The sequence below is a fragment of the Equus asinus genome, chromosome 4 (assembly GCF_041296235.1).
Source record: "Equus asinus isolate D_3611 breed Donkey chromosome 4, EquAss-T2T_v2, whole genome shotgun sequence".
In the NCBI taxonomy this organism is placed as follows: domain Eukaryota; kingdom Metazoa; phylum Chordata; class Mammalia; order Perissodactyla; family Equidae; genus Equus; species Equus asinus.
This window is the reverse complement of record NC_091793.1, coordinates 99,073,174-99,090,774: the sequence shown is the minus strand read 5'-3', so window position 1 is coordinate 99,090,774 and position 17,601 is coordinate 99,073,174. Positions and strand designations below refer to the sequence as shown.

General features: G+C 36.5%; 1 protein-coding gene across 9 annotated transcripts in view; it reads left to right on the top strand.

Annotated features, from left to right (window-relative positions):
• CCDC148 (coiled-coil domain containing 148) overlaps positions 1 to 17,601 on the top strand; it is a 227,087-nt gene that overhangs the window by 138,267 nt on the left and 71,219 nt on the right. For all 9 annotated transcript variants that reach the window (XM_070507880.1, XM_070507878.1, XM_070507884.1 and 6 more), the window contains one exon: positions 12,592 to 12,732. In XM_070507880.1, coding sequence (XP_070363981.1) covers positions 12,592 to 12,732 — 141 coding nt within the window. The remainder of the gene's footprint in view (positions 1 to 12,591; positions 12,733 to 17,601) is intronic.

Genomic DNA, 17,601 nt, shown 5'->3' with positions numbered 1-17,601 from the left:
AAGGGGGTTCTGCTGATGATAATAGAAGTCACTTTCTTTTATGATTTTTCCCAGTTAATCTTCTTGTGATCTCCGTTTGACTTCTCTTCTTTGCCCCCCATATAGGTAAGATGTGATGAGTTTGTGTGAAGAATTTAAAAATACTGCCAAGTTCTTTAAATTATCTGTTGTTGATTCTGTGCCAAATCTAGAAAGAACTGAGCTGATGGGAAAAAAATGTGTTCTCATTGAAGACTTCCTGTTTGGGTCCTATGAGTTAGGAAATCCATAAACTGTAATCACTTTTATCCCACTCTGTAATCACTTTCCTTAATTTTCCTTCTCAGCAGTGGTCTTCATTTCATAGCTCCAAAATTGTCTTATTCTCATAAAAAGAAAAAACCACCGTTCCAATGGTTACTGATCTATGAGCATTTCTCTTGAGAGTTTCTGTTCATTAAAATAATAACTCTAAGAGAAATATCAGAGCTTTGAAGTGTATGGTCATACTAGTGTAAACTTGTGGATTTGAGAATAGTTTACTAAGGCTTATTTATGTTTTATAGTACATATCTCTCACTTTTTCCCTCTAGACATCATGCCACCCTAATTACAGGAAAGGATTCTAGATACGTCTTTCTCTTCTCTATAATCCATTTCACTTGCATTAATTAGGCAAATGCCTTGTTAGGCAAATGTGCTAGATATTTTATTTTTAACCATAGCCCAAGATAAGAAAGCTGAGAATTGCAGAATCAAAAGTGGAGTCATTTCTGGAGTTGGTGGCTTTATGGAAAATCCCTGATACTGAAATTAAACTTAGGGCTCAGCGGAAAGTTTGCTCAACTTTCTTACAGGATGTCTATAAGATCGCAGTTATCTTTAATAATGAGTTTTAAAGAATACTTTTATGAGTTTAGCATTGTAGTGGATTTTATAGATTACAAAAATTGCATATACCTTGATCTCAGAATACAAGAAGTGTACAATCTAGCTGGGAAATGGGATATGCATGTGAAATAATTAATAAAATCTTTTTTAAGTTGAGATATAATTGGCAAATAACATTGTGTTAGTTTTAGATGTACAACATAATGATTTGAGATATGTACATACTGTATGAAATGCTTACCACAATAAGTTTAGTTAACATCTGTCCTCACAGAATTACTGCTTTTTTCTTGTGATGAGAACTTTTGAGATTTATTCTGTTAGCAACTCTCAAATAGATAATACAGTATTGTTAACTATAGTCACCATGCTGTATGTTACATCCCCAGGATTTATTTATCTTATAACTGGAAGTTTATATCTTTTGATCCCCTTCACCCATTTTGCCCACTCCCTACTCCTCTGCCTCTGGCGACCACCAATCTGTTCTCTGTATCTATGAGTTCACTTTTTTGTTTTTGATTTTTTTTCTTTTAGATTCCACATATAAGTGAGATCATACAGTATTTGTCTTTCTCTGTCTGACTTACTTCACTTAGCACAACGCACTCAACATCTATCCACGTTGTTGCAAATGACAGGATTTCCTTCATTTTTATTCTGTTGTATATATATGACACATTTTCTTTATCCATTCATCTGTCAACAGACACTTAGGTTGTTTCCATCTCTTGGCTATTGTAAATAATGCTGCAATGAAGATGTGGGTGCTGCTGTCTTTTCAAGAGAGTGATTTCATTTCCTTTGGATGAAAACCTAGAAGTGGAATTGCTGGGTCATGTGGTAGTTCTATTTTTAATTTTTGGGGGACCATCCATACTGTTTTCCATAGTGGCTTCACCAATTTACATTCCCACTCATGGTGCATGAGTTGCCTTTTCTCCACACCCTCGCCAACACTTGTCTCTTTTTGTTGATAGCCATTCTAACAGGTGTGAGGTGATATCTCATTGTCATTTTTATTTGCTTTTCTCTGATGATAAGTGATGTTGAACATCTTTTCGTGTACCTGTTGGCCATGGGTATGTCTTCTTTGGAAAAATGTCTATTTGGATCCTCTGCCCATTTTTTAATTGGATTGTTTGTTTTTTTTCTGTTGAGTTAGGTGAGTTCTTTATGTATTTTGGATATTAACCCCTTAGTAGATATAAAATATGCAAATATTTTCTCCCGTTTGGTAGATTGCCTTTTCATTTTGTTGATGATTTTCTTTGCTGTGCAGAAGCTTTTTAGTTTCATGTGGCCCCACTTGTTTCTTTTTGCTTTTATGTCAAATCCAAAAAGATTGTCACCAAAACCAATGTCAAGGAGCCTACCCCCTGCATTTTCTTCTAGGAGTTTAAAGGTTTTATAAACAAAACCTTTTTATATAAGATAATAAAGTGCTAAATATGTTTAACACACACGTAATAAACATTTACTGTGTGCCCGGTGCTAAGATAATTTCTGTGGGAGATAAAAAGGAGAGTAAGTCAGTATCCTCTATCCACTGGGGGAAGATAGCTACACACATATATAAGCCTAACCTTTCCCAAGACCTTCATTCATAGAGTGTTTACTCTAACGTAGAGTCTTAGTATACTCGGAACTATTCTGTTCTCTTACAGTCTAAATCCTCCTCCTTTTTTATGAGTAGTTCAAAGCTGAGTTCAGGTCCTACCAGCTGTGTGAAACCTGAATGACTTTAGCCTACCTTGTTGATAAAAGGCCAAAGAGGCAGAGGGGGAGAGGGGATAGGTGGAAGGAAGCATGGTGTGTGCAAGGAATTGGTCAGCCTAAAGGTTCCAATTGAAATTATGGAATCCCAGAAGTGACATGCTAGATGGTTGTCATCTGTACCTGAGGTTTAGAGACTAAACGAGTATACAATCACTAATCTGAGTTTTAGACAACAATTCATCCACCCAAGAAATATGCATTAAGCACCTTCTTTGGTGAGGCACTTTTCCAGGAGTGAGATTAGAACAGTGAATAAGGCCAAGTTCCTGCTGTTATGGAGCTTAAAGTTTAGTGAGAAACACAGACAAGAAAATGAGTCAATTGACTAATAATATAATTTTTTATGGTTTTATTGAGAAATAATTGACATACATCACTGTATATGTTAAGGTGTACAACATGATGGTTTGATTTATATATATTGTGAAATGATTACCACAATAGGTTTAGTTAACATCCATTGTCTCCTATAGATACAATAAAAAGAAAAGAAAAATTTCTCCTTGTGATGGGAACTCTTAGGATAATAATATAATTTATATAGAGATAAGTGAAATGAAAATAAAGCAGGATAGGTTGAAGAGTGACTGGATGGCATCTATTTTAGACATCATTCATGAACACAAGTCAGAGATGATATAGACAAATGTTGGGTGAAGTCATTAGGAACAGGCCCTGAATGACCTTGAAGGACAGATGAGCAGGGGTGAGGGCTTTTCAGGCAGTGGCCTGAGACAGAGATAAGCTTGAGTGTGTAGGAGTGGGGAGGAGAGGAAGAGAAGAGGAGGAAGAGGAAGGGCTGGTCTGTTTGTTCTGGGGAGTAACAGGAAATAAGGTCATATGTGTGGGGTCAAGTCCAAATATGCCTTAAAAGATTGAGTCTTCCTTTTGAACAAGGTGGTATCCAAATACATAAGAGCCATAAAGTCCACTTGCAATGGTGGCCAATGCAAAGCTACTATTATTAGAATCTTGAGCAGGGGAGCAAAAATATGTGAAAATTAGTTCAATAGACAAATGTGTAGAGAACGGGTTGAATCAAAGTGACACTGAAGTCAGGAAGGTCAGCTGGAAAGCAATTGCTGCAATATAAGAATGTAGTTAACATTTGTGTAGCACTTATGTATTCATCCATTCAAACATACTTATTGATCATCTATTAGGCATCAGATGGTATATAAGGCACTGGAGATCAATGGTGAGTCAATCAGGTATGGACCCTGTCCTCATGGAGATCCAGTCTAGTGGGGAAACAGACACCGAATGTCTAATTTCACACTATGATGAGTACCTTAAGGGAAAAGTAAACAGCGTTATAGGAGCATGCAAGTGGGGGGCTTTACCTCATGTAGAGGGGGTAGATAAAGCTTCTCTGACAGACATTGGAACTGAAATTTGGAACTGAGTAAGTATTGATTAGGAAAAGGGATGAGGGAGGTAAAGAGGAGGAGAAGAGCATTCCAAGCAAAAGAAATAGCATGTACAACATCCACACAGCTAGAGGAAATGTGGCCTGTTCAGGGATCTGTAAGATGGCCAGTGCTCCTGGAGCACAGAGGGTGAGTCTGTGATTGGTATGTGGTTATGAGTTGGGCCTGCAGATAAGCAAGGTCAAATCCTCGAGGCTTTGTAGTCCATGGTTAGGAGTTTAAACTTTACCCCAACAGCAGGAGAAACCATTGAGAGTATAGGCAGTGAAATGGGGATGTGGGCAGGGAATGAAACAAGAATGGAAGCAGGATGCATCCTTGTAGCATTAGGGTGGGGGCCTTGAAGATGGAGAGAAGTGAATGAGTCCAAGAGATAGTTGGAGGTACAGTCAAGAGGACTTGGTGATGAATTATACATGGAGTGTCAGAGACAGAGACTGTCAGGATGATACCTGAGTTTCTGGCTTGTGCAAATTGATGGTGTTTGCACAGCAACCCTGTAAGGTGTGTGTCATTGTTATCCCATTTTACATTAATCTGAAATTCTAAGTGGTTAAACAATGTACCCCAGGGAATACCATTAATAAGTCACAGAGATAGGACTCAAGCTCTGGTTTATGATTTCAAAACTTGGGTTCTCTTGTCTATAACCGTGTTTCTGGGTTGATTGCAGAAGGAATAAGGACCTTGTCTTAACGATGGCAACACAATAGCTTTGGTCTTTACGTCACAGAACCATAGAATCTTAGCATTGGAAGGGAGTATTGAGAATGTCTTGGTGTGTTTTTCAAGTTGCTTTGACTGTGATCTCCAGTGAAAAATGTATTTTACATCACAGACAGATACACATACACACAGAATGGAAACAAAAATTTCTTGAAACAGCATTACTATAATAACATGAGATGTACTCTATTTTCTGTTCTATTCTTTTCCATAGAAAAACACTAGTTCCCATCCACAAAACTGATTTCCTTATTCTTTGATGAGTTGTGACCCTCTGGTTGAGAAACTGATCTAGTCCTCTTCATTTTTTGCAGAGGATTTGAGGCCCAGAATTGGGAAATCTCGTAGACCTCATAGCCAGTAGGCAAGTGACTTCCTGACTATTAGCACCGTTTTCTGACTCTATTATACAGTTTGGTTCTCTCAGCTTTATAAATAAAATTGACTGACAGGTTTGTAAATTTTGTCCTATAGGAAAACATATCTGTTGATAGTTTTCTGCTTATTGACATCTAATTTGTTTCCTCTTCTAAAAAGTGTTGTTTTACACTAAGGTTAAGACCCTTTAGGAACCAATTAAATGAAACTTTGCAATGTTTTATTTGAAAAGAAAAAGGCATGAAACAGCCAAGATAATAGTGTGTGATCTTTGAATTCTGAGGAAGACTAATAAAAAGTTGCAGAAAATGGAAAGCAGTTATCAAAGAGAGGTGATAAAAATGCACTTGTGAAGTTACCCAAGAAACCAAGGGACAATTTTGAAACCAAGAGGCAAAAACAAATCTTTCTGCTGAGCAAGAAAGATTTAATAACATATGTGAAATCACAGGTACTGTATTTCATGAGCAAAGTTTAAACATAAATGGAACACATAAGATAAAAAAGCTTAGGTAATATTGTAAAATGGTGAGACATTTGGAAAGAATATAATAGAACTATCAGACTGTTAAAGACTTAATAAAATGAAAATTTGAAGTTTACTCAGCTGAACTGAGTTTAGAAGCTTATAGGAATATTGAGGGAGAAGACCGAGAAAGGGATTTTCTTGCCACTCTTTTGTATATGTCCTCTGACATTGCTAGAAATATGAATTAGTTGGTGAAAATCCTGGCAAGGTTTTCTGGATGTTCTTCCCGTCAGCCAAGCAGAGGAGGAGCTTAGGAAGCACTTAAACAGTCAGGACTGCGGAAAGCAAGGATTGAGGGTCTCATGGTGGAGGAGTCAGAAAATGGTAGCATGTCTGGTGGGGGAAGCTTTTCTTTCAAAGGACCAGTCCAGAGGGGAGAAAGGGACATACTGTCAATCTAACTTCCAAGTGTAGCCTCAAGATCCTTAACCGTGCATCCACCAACAAGTTTTTCTTGAACACTTACTAAGTGCCAGATGCCATGCGAGGCTCTGGAGAGAGCCTAAGAATAAGACAAATTTGGTCCTTGCCCTTAAAGTTTGTAGCCAAGTGGAAGATACAGGCAAATCCAAATGGTCTGATGCGTGCTGTAACACAAGAGTGGGACAAGGTGCTGGGGAAGTAGAGAAGAGGCACCTGACCGGGACGTGGTGAGTTAGAGAAGGCCTCCTGGAGCAAATGATGTCCAAGCTCAGACTTGACTAGGATAAGTAGAAGTTAGCCAGATGAAGTGTGGAGAAGACAGCTTGCTTGTTTCAAGGATTCCATCACACCATGTGTTTTATGCCTTTATAAAGCATAGGTCTGGCTCACAATAAGCCCTCATAAGTGGCAATTTTTAATATTTTATTGTCGGTTATAGGTACTGGTCAGATGGTACTTTTCCTATATAAAACAACACACATGACACTATGTTTCCATAAATATGGCTGATAGAATGAAACATTAATGTTTAATTGTCTATTATTATTTCACAGGCCTCTAAAGTACTGATGTTCCTCACTGCAATTCCTTTTGCTTGCAGAAGAAAATTGCAGAGGACGTCATATATTGTGATCTCTCTATATAGGGAAAATAGAATCAGAATAATAGAACTTAAAGAAACTATAAAAGTCACCTGATCCTGTCCTCCCCTTTAACATGCAAGAAAACTGGGTTAGCCATTACTCAAAGTAACAATGTTGTTGGTTAGTGGCAGAGATAAGACAAAAAGCAGGTGGTCTGACTACAGTTCAATACTCAATTCCTTTATATCGTGTTACCACTTAGAATTTTTTTCAAAACTCTCAACTTTGATGTAAAATTGTCTTAATATTGTTACCTTGATGTCAATTTCCATTATTACCTTTGAAGTTTTCATGGGCTTCATTTTCTGGATTTCTAGTACTTTATTCACTCTGAGAATATGTGTGCTTATTAATTTCGCTTGAGCCTTGTATTTTTACATTAAGAGCAAAGAATACATGTAACGCTACTAACCATTTTCATTTTAAATCATTAATTTATAATTTGCAATAGTTGAACATATTTTAAACTTCATTTGTTCTCTGTTATATTAAGGTTTCATTCAAAAACTATACCTTTGGCAGAAATATTAAACAAAATATTAACTAAAGACCTGAGAAAGTGTGCTGTAGTTAATAATCTAAATAATGCTTTCCTTATAAGGCGCTCCTGACCCCACCATGGTAACGATCTTTCATGATTGTTATTGTTACATGTGTCTGTTCACGTGCTCTGTTTAAAGCTACGTAATTAGCAAACCCTTTAAAATAAAACCACTGAAATGCTTTTCTGGGCTCTTCTTCCTTTTTGCTCACTGTTCGCTCGAAGTCTTCTGTACTTTAGCCTATTCTGCTATTTCTTCCTTTGCCCACCTGCTAGCTTTCCTATTCTTGGGCATCTCGAAAATACCATAATTGGTTGTCATTCTCTCCACATGGGAGCCATTCAGATCCCTTGGCTGCCTCTGTGGGGATCCATAAGATAAGGATTTTTTCAATGGCACCCTTTTCCCACCAGATTCTTCACCATCTCCATTGTGTGTTCTGAAAAGCCCATTTACTTACTGCCTGGATATCAATTGCTACAAAACCTGTTTCTCATTGTCAAGATCTCACAACTCTAGCTACTTAGGATATAATGCTAGCTTCAACAACCTTCTCTCCTTGACTCTTCACTTTTGTTGGGTACAATTATAATTACAGATGATATTGTGAGTTATTGATTTCAGGTAAACCTCTGAGAGTCCCTGACCATTCTCATGATTGCAATATTAAGTGGAAGTAATTTAGTTTCTTAAGACTGATACTGACTTGCTCAAAGGTTTTTTCCCTCAGCATTTCATATATATATGCTTGACATCAACAACCCATTGGATTTTGGTTGCTTAACTTGTATTTGTTTCACAATTCTATGGTGTGTGTGCCCTGTTTAAAAAAACTTGCATTATCTTATCTTTTCTGGAAAACAGAAGAAAAATCATTCGGACTTGCAAATGACAAGGAAGGGTAAATTGGGCAAATTTGCGGATAAACTGAATTACCCCGGTTTTATTGATCTGGTTATATTCTTGCTATACCTGCCTTTGGAAACAGAAATCTTCTCCAGTTATAGATATTTGATTATGCTTTGGCTTCTTTAAATCATATGGCATCACATATGCAAAGGTGATTCAATGATAATTCACATAATTTAGTCTTAAATCAAAGGGTGAGAAGAGTAGTTCCAAAACCCAACTTCTTTCTACTGAAATTTATAGAAATAGTCTAATTACTCAGAAAGGCCAAATGTATGCTGTTTTTCTTTTCATTTCTTCAATGCATCTCAAATCTTCCTTCCTACTATCTGAGAACCTTGAGACTACAGTATTTTATTATACAAATCTCTTTGGACATACATTATATTTTATGGTTTATTTTAGTTTTTGCAAAATTTTTAGTGTGGAAAAGTTTAAACATATGCAAAAGTCTGTCATCACTCAACTTCAACAATTATCAACTCGTTAGTCAAATTTGTTTCATCTATACCCTTATCTACTCTCCCATGCCTGTTGGGCAATAGTGAGCACATCTCCAGACATATCATTTCATCTGTTAGTATTTCAGTATATATCTCTAAAATTAAAAAGACTTTTAAAAAAAGCATAGCAATACTAAATCATACCTAAAAGTTAACAATATTTTCTTAATAGCATCAACTAACTAATCAATATTGAAATATCTCTGTTTCATAATTTCTTTTCACACTTAGTTTATTCAAATCAGAATCCAAATATGATCCATATATAGCATTTGATTGGTATGTTTCTTAAATTTCTTCTAATTCATAGTTCTCCTTTGTTCTTTTTTTCTCATAATTTAAGTCCTTTAAAGTTTTTCAAATTTCAGTTTTGCTGACTGCATCCCCATAGTGTTCTTTAATGTATTTCTCCATTCGCTGAGTTTCCTGTAACCTGATAGATAGGTCTAGAGATTTGATCATATTCATTTATATTTTTTGGCAAGAGTGGTTCATGGGAATGTTATATATTTCCATCAGGAGGCCAAAATATCTGCTTGTTTCTCTGTGATATTAAGATTGTTTAGCGTGTCCAATCATTGCCAGCCTGATCCATTCATTATCAAGTTTCCCATCAGCTGTTAATGTGAAGTTTTTAGTAGCCATTGGTTATCATGAATGAGGACCCATTATTTCATTAGGTGTTGCAAAATGGTATATTCTAATACTATCACTTTTTCTTCATTTATGAGGTTTTATTTTAAAATGTTTATTTTGGTAAATTAAATAGAGGGTAATTATTGAGCACTTATGGTGCACTAGCACTCTGCTAGACAGTATAAGGAGAAGACAAAATGCATATGTATCATGGACCTTGCTCTAAATGGAAATAGAAACATTAAGCTCAAAATTGTTAGTGTGCAGTTATGGTATGGTAAGTGAATAATAAAAGAGAGATGACCATGGGTTGGAGAATGTTCCATGGAAGATGCGGGACATGTGATGGGCCAAGAAGCCTTTTATGAGATGAGGAAAACTGATGACATTACAGGTAGGGGAATAGTTTGGACCATGCCATCAATCTAAAAACAAGAATGGCTGTATGAGGAAGGCACAGGAAAAAACCTACCTAGAGATTACACATTAGCTAGGTTAAAGTGGGGCATTGGCTGGGAGGGAGAAAGTTAAATTGTTTAGGTGCTATGTGGAGAAATTGACATCACTCCATGAATTTTCTGGTATTGTTCTAAGTACATTTGGCAGATAGACTTTGGGTGGACTAGGGAATTACAGCAAAGTGGCCTAGGGAAATTTAATAGTTTAGAAATTTATTTCTCCTAAGTAAAAGCTCATTTGAGCTTAAGAAATATAAGATTGCCCAAGTCAGATGTAAAATGTAAAGAATTAGTCATGTTGATAGGTGTACATAGTAGTAAAAAAATACAAACCAGGGGCCGGCCTGGTGGCATAGAGGTTAATTTAACATGCTCTGCTTTGGCAGTCCGGGGTTCATGGTTTCGGATCCCAGGCACGGACCTACACACTGCTCATCAAGCCATGCTGTGGTGGTGTCCCACATACAAAATAGAGTAAGATTGGCACAGATGTTAGCTCAGCGACAATCTTCCTGAAGCAAAAAGAGAAAGGTTGGCTACACATGTTAGCTCAGGGCCAATTTTCCTTACTGAAAATACCCAAAACAAAACAAAACAAAAATACAAACTACAGAGATACTTGTGGTTACACAGGATAAACCAGGATGTCTGAAAGAAGAGGTAGGTGCACAGGGCTTGGTGTGGCAAAGTTAGAGATGTTGAATTTAATTTTGGAAATGTATTTTGGGTGCACATACAAATAGCAAAGGCTTTAAGCATTTGTTAGGATGCAATTGCAGACAAAAAGAAGCACTGATATTGTACATTTTAGAGTCAAACACACAGAAGTGAGAGGTTAACTCACAGGAAAGGATGAGCACATCAAATAATGAACATAGAGAGGCTGAGGCCAAAGAGAAAGGATAGCACTAGAGTTGGGGGTGGAGGGTGGACACAGGAAACAGGAAGAAGAAAAGACGAGAGTGGTATCCATTGGTGGAGAAGCAGGGGAGAACAATGTTATGGCCTAGGAAGGAAAGAGTTTTAAACATGAAGAGATAGTCAACAGAGTTAAGTACCACCATGAGGTTAAGGAAAGGAGGCCTGAGAACTATCCTTTGGGTATTCAGGAGGGAGGTCACTGGCAACAGTTGGCAGGACACTTGGTTTTGATATAGCGTGTTACAGATGGAAGATTGGTTACAGGAAGGAATGGTTTGGAAGCAGGAGGTCAGGACAGAAGGCATAGACGATCTTATCCTAGGACTGAGGTTCCAAAGAAGAAGGTAAACATGATGGCCAAGACAAGCAGCAGATGAGGAAACCTAAGTGTGTTTGAAAACCAAGAGTCTGAATTTCCTTGATTATTTTGATAAATAGGGCAAATATATTTTTAGAAAACAGAATTTGAATAATAAAAGTGCAAAAAGAACTTAACTATTTAATCACTTTAATTCATCATATTTTAGGACATTTTATTTATTTGATTTTCATTTTATATATTTTTATAATGAGTCATGCTTACATCAAATATGAAAGACATGAGGTAGTAAATTGGGAATGCTAAGTTCTTCCTTTTTTAAAAAGAATTTTTACACCTTTCCAACTTCTTCCTCTCTCCTTCTTTGGCTACATGTGTACTTGGAACATGAAAATGTGTTTTTTTTATTTTGTTAGTTTCGTTGGCTTCCTGCTTACAAAGATCATGCATGTTTATTACAGAAATATTACTTGGCACAGAAAGGCTTAAAGAATAAATTTTTAAAATTTCGTGAAATAATTCTATTCAGAGATAACCAATGTTATTATTTTGGTAAACCTCCTTCCAAATGTCTTTCTATGTGTAGATACATAGATGATATTTTATATTAATGAGATCAATAAATACTATAGTACAATGTGTTATACTATACTATAAGTGTGGTTTTGAACCTGCTTTTTAGCATCTAATAGTATGTTGTAGACATTTTCTGTGTCAATGAATATAGATATATAGCATCTTTTTTTAATGGCAGTCTGGTATGAAGATACCATAGTTAATTTAAGCCATCTCCTATTGCCAGACATTTAGACTCTTTCCAATTTTTCTGTCAAGCAACACTGGAATGAATATTCCTATGGATACATTTCTGCACACTTGTCCAGTTGATTGTCTTTGAACAACTTCCTGAAAGTGGCGTTGTATGTCAAAGGCTATGCATATATGATATTGTGATGCATATTGCTGAATGTCCCTAGACGTACTGTACCAATTATACTTCTACCAATAATACTCATCAGTACCCAGGAAGTTCTTTTAAATGTCTTAAAAATTTTTTTTCCATCTTCATTCAGACTCATTTTCTTTACTTAAAAAATGAGGATGAAATATATTGGTGGTTCTTAAACTTAAGATCTTAGGACCATTTGAGAATTCTTGAAAACTGTTGACTGGAAACTGGAACTATTGTTCCAGAAAATTGCACCTGTGCAAAAACACAGATATTTTAACGTGGTACTTATAAGAATTCACAGATCCTTTAGTCAATTCATAGACTCTTTAGGATTTCTCTCCATGAATCTGAGTGAAGAATCTCTGAATAAGATGATTTGAAAGTTACTTTCTCCTTTTCACACTAACACACAAACACATCTTGCACACACACATCACACATTCATGTGCGCACAGAATTTTGATGTTTATTTGGAAAAACTTTATCAGCTTAATACAGAACCTAGTCTCATTGTGATCTGTGGAATCACTTGAGTGTGTGTAGTTATCAGAATGAATTTCTATTTATTTCAGGTTCTTCAATGGCGAACTCACCAGGAAGAGGTAGCAAGACTGGAAATGGAAATTTCTGCCAGAAGAAGAGAAAAGGAAGAGGAGAAGGAGAAACTGTGGAAGAAGAAGGAATTGTTGCAAAGAGAGGAGAAGAAAAAACAAGTATAAACTCTACTCTTGCTGTGAATGTGTGAAAGAATGTTTAATTGCCTTTGATTGGTTTCAGTGTTTGGCATGGAATTCTCATAGGCAGTTCTTGGATTCATAAGGTTCTAGAGGAGTCTTGCTTCAGTTCATTTGAGCTTCAAAGATTTGTGGATATGGCAGAGAGCCCACTTTGTTGACCTGCACAAACACAGGCACTGGTGATTAGAAGATATACTGTAGGTAAAGAAAAGACAGGGTTTGTGACTGTTGTTAAGTCTTGTGCTAAGTAGGGACATGGCCAAGACCAGAGGGTAGTGGGATAGCATTTTGGTTGACTGCAATGTAGCAGATGACTGTCAAAAGATGTGCTTGTTGGTAAAATATGTTGCACTGAGGTCAGTGCAATTCATGAAACACCAAAAGGCCCTTTAAAAGTTTACTTCTTGATTTACTGTTTGTTAGATTGTTTGATTTTTCATTTACTGACACAAATTCATCATTCTACTTTTGAGCAAACATTTGTTTCCCAATCTTCAAAATTTTAATCAAAACACTTATTAACAGCTTTAAAATGATTGCTGATAACCTGTAGAAGATAAAACTTATTTGAGGGGGGATTTTAAAAATATATATGGGATATTTATTTAGACATTTTTGTTTGTTCACACAACAAAAATTATAGAGTTTGCAATAAAAATATTTTTCTTAAAGATCTTATGAGATTTATTAGCCTTTTTAATGGAATTGCTGACTTCTGTGGAAATAATTCACAAAAAGGCAATTTATGATTAACTCCATAGCATAATGGTAGGAACTTCCATTAACTTATACACCTGTATTGACTTGATCTGCATGATATAAAAATGTTTTCTTTTAGGGGCTGGCCCTACGGTAGAGTGGTTAAGTACGATGTGCTCCTCTTCAGCAGCCTGGGTTCATGGGTTCCAATCGCAGGCGCGGACCTATACCACTTGTCAGCCATGCTGTGGTGGCAACCCACATACAAAATAGAAAAAGATTGGCAACAGATGTTAGCTCAGGGTGCATCTTCTTCAACATAAAAAAAAAAAGAAAAAAGAAGGTAAAGTTTTCTTTTGGAAAGCTGCTTAAAGTGCTAAGAATGACTGATTAATTCATAGTTCTTGATGAATACATTTTTATTTTTGTGAACATAATTGATGCTTTGGGCTATGTGACCATCCAGGTTTGTGAAGCTTTTGTCTAGAAGTTTTTTCTCCAAAATTGAACATGGGGGAAGAGAGACACTATGGCTTTTTAGCTTCAGGCCAGTTTTTCTGCATTTTATTATACCTCAGTTGTCATTATTCCTGCTTATTTTGTGCTCTTAAATCAGCAAATTGGTATAGAGTCAGCATGTTGTGGAAAATAACATGTATAGAAGTTGTATAATCATTTGACAAAGTCGGCTGCTAAAAAGACGTAATTCACAGTTTAACTTCTAAGGAAGTAAGTTGGGTGGTTTCTTCAAGTCCCCATCAAGAGAGAAATTCATAAATATCAATCATGTTTCAAATAATGTATGTGAACTATATGTCTCTATGGGGAAATTTACTAATTAGTTACTGTTATGGAGCTACGATATTGGAAACAGATATTCTTATAGTCTTGTCATCTATCTGGGCTGCCTTTGTAGCACTTTCTTTCTTTCTTTCTTTTCTTTTTGAGGAAGATTAGCCCTGAGCTAACAGCTGCCAATCCTCCTCTTTTTGCTGAGGAAGACTGGCCCTGAGCTAACATTCATGCCCATCTTCCTCTACTTTATATGTGGGACGCCTACCACAGCATGGCATGCCAAGTGGTGCCATGTCCACACCTGAGATCCAAACCAGCAAACCCCGGCCCACTGAAGCGGAATGTGCAAACTTAAATGCTGCGCCACCAGGCAGGCCCCATAGCACTTCCTTTCTATGAATTAGTATGACCATGAAAAGTAATGTATTTTTAGGTATTTGTATGTAAAGTCATTTTAAGTGCCATATAAAGAAATTTAGATACAGTTCCACTTTCTGGGGGCTAACAAAGACAGTGAAAGAATACACGAATTAGTAACTCAAGTATTGAGAATTGGAGTAAGTGTGCTTAATTGTTAAATTAAATTTGAATTGGGGAAGTGACATGGTTATACAGGAGAGAATGGAGGGACATTGCTGACTGTTTTCTTTGCAGTCTGTAAGATTTCTGAAAGTGAGAGAAAAGCATTTTGAAAGATGGGAGAGAGACTTTCACGAGCTTGCAGATGAGCTGTTAACATTTGACTTGACATTTGGCCTGACACCAAAACAATAACAACACAACAAAACAAACAGTAATGGAAGGAATAATTAAGCTCTAAGCCAAATTCATGGTCAACTGCTTTCAATTTTATAGGACCAACGCATGTTTTATTTTATCTATTTTCTTTTAAAAAATACTTACAAAATCCTGCCATTTGTGACAACATGGATGGACCTTAAAGGTATTATGCTAAGTGAAATAAGTCAGACAGAGAAAGACAAATACTGTATGATTTCACTCATATGTAGACTATAAACAAACACATATTTAAGGAGAACAGATTAATGGTTACGAGAGGGGGAGGGCAAAAGGGATAAAGGGGCACATATGTATGGTGATAGATAAAAACTAGACTATTGGTGGTGAACACGATGCAGTCTATACAGAAACTGAAGTATAATAATGTTCACCTGAAATTTACATGGTGTTGTTATAAGCCAATAGGACCTCAATAAAATAATTTTTTAAAAAAAGGAAAAAAAGACTTCTTACATTTAGAAAATGTTTTTTTAAAGTAGAGAGATTGATGTAATAACCACATTAGTACTCATCACCCAGCACTGAAACTACTACTATTTTTCATTCTGTTTCAGATTTATTTTATCTTACACATAAAGTTGAAGTTCTCTTTTGAGGACTTACTCAGTACCATTTCCCTTCTTACCTCCCCAAAGGCAATCTCAGTCATGAATTTTATTTCTCTCCAGACCATCTATTGATTTTAACATATTTGAATATGTAGTTTGTGACTTTTAAATTTTTTTCATGAATACAATCATACTGTGTCATTCTGCAGCATCTAATTCTTCATTCAGCTTTACATTTTTGAGATATACCCACGTGAATGCACAGAGACCTGATCCACTCCTTTAACAGCTATGTAGCGTTTCATTGTAGAACTAGGCTACCATTTATCCCTTCTCTTAGTGGTTGACGTTTAAGTTTCCAAAGCTTTGTTGTTGCAACCGTACTGCAGCAGCCACCTTGCACACGTCAACTGGGGCATGTGTGCACAGCTTTCTCTTGGGGACACTGGGAGGGGAATTACTATGCTGTACGATTTCTTTCGACATTATAAGCTATCACAACTTTTCTTTTTGACTTTTGCCAATCTGATATCTCAGTGTTTTAAATTGGATTCCCCTGATCACTTGTGATGTTAAAAATCTCCTCATGTTTATTGGGCAGTTTTCTTCCTCTGTGAATTACTTATTTGTACTTTTCGTCCATTTGTCTATTTTTTATTTATTAATTTGAAGAAGTTCCTTATAAATTCTGGATACTGTTTCTTTTTTGTCAGATATATGGGTTGCAAATGTTTTCTTCATTGGTCTTTTGCCTTTAAATTTTACCTATAGTGTCTTAGTTTCATGGAAATTTAAAATGATCAAGTAATCAAAGTTGTTAAATTCTTTTTTTTTTTTTTGTGAATTGTGCGTTCCTTTAGGAACTGTGACCTGGTAGCGAGAGCATCTCTACAGAGAGCTTTAATGTTTGCCTCTGCTAAGGGCCCTATGCATTTTACAGGTCCAGGACCAGTTTGTGTATTAACTTTGAGGCTTAGGACCTACTGCCGTGAGCTTGGAGTGGGTGATGGCTTAGCACTCATGCACAGCACCCGCCTGGGTTCTGCAGTTGACTCCTTTCTTCCTCTCGTCCCAAGCAGAAAGTTAGCCCCCTTGTCACTTTCCTGGGGAGTGGTCATGGGATTTCTAGTTTCCATTTTGTGTATGGACAAGTCCTACCTGACTTCTTGCCTTGTAAGGAGCTTGGTTCTAGCTCCCATGAGCACATGTCCCACAACTAATATTAAAGGCCCAGCCCCCAGCTCCTCCGGCCTATCTCAGGGCCAGTTTTCCCCAGGAATCCCTCTCACTACTCTTACTTTGAGTTCCATCTTTATTTTCAGGACAGGGGCATTCTGTGTGTGTAGTTGTCTATTGTTGTTTTGTTATAGTTTGTCCAAAATTTCTACATGTTTAAAGTGGGAAAGGAGATTTCTATGTCAACTCAGACGTACTGACCAAAGTTCTGGCTACCTTTAGATTATTAACCGCAAATATAGATTCTCTCTAACTACTTTATATGTTGAAGACAAATTTTAGTTCTTTGATGTTTAATAGCAGGTTGGCAAAAAAAACCCTATAAACAACTCCCCTGACTTGAGACTGGCTGTTTTCTTAGCTGGTGCTCTGGGTTTCCCCATTTATTGTTTTCCTTGCCTGGCTTTCTCTTCTCATGTGAGCAGCAACAGAGATAGAAAAACTATGCCCTGTGTAAAACCCCACCTTAAGATTTCTGAACAAGAGCTCATCTTTCTCCTAATTTCTCTTCCCAGCAATTTGTCTTTTAGGGAAGAGTGCTGTCTTTTTGCTGGAATAATGTTTTAATTTGTATCCAATGCCAAAATTTACCCTGGTAGGCGCCCAGTTCCTTTAAAATCTACCTTTAAGTTACTAGATCACTTTTTCTTCCTTGCTTTAAAACTCTAGTTGAACATAATATTCACAGTTTCATAGTTTTGTCTCAAGACCGAAGGAAAATTTTGATTCATAAGCTGTTAGGTGATAATGGTAATGTTTCAGAAGC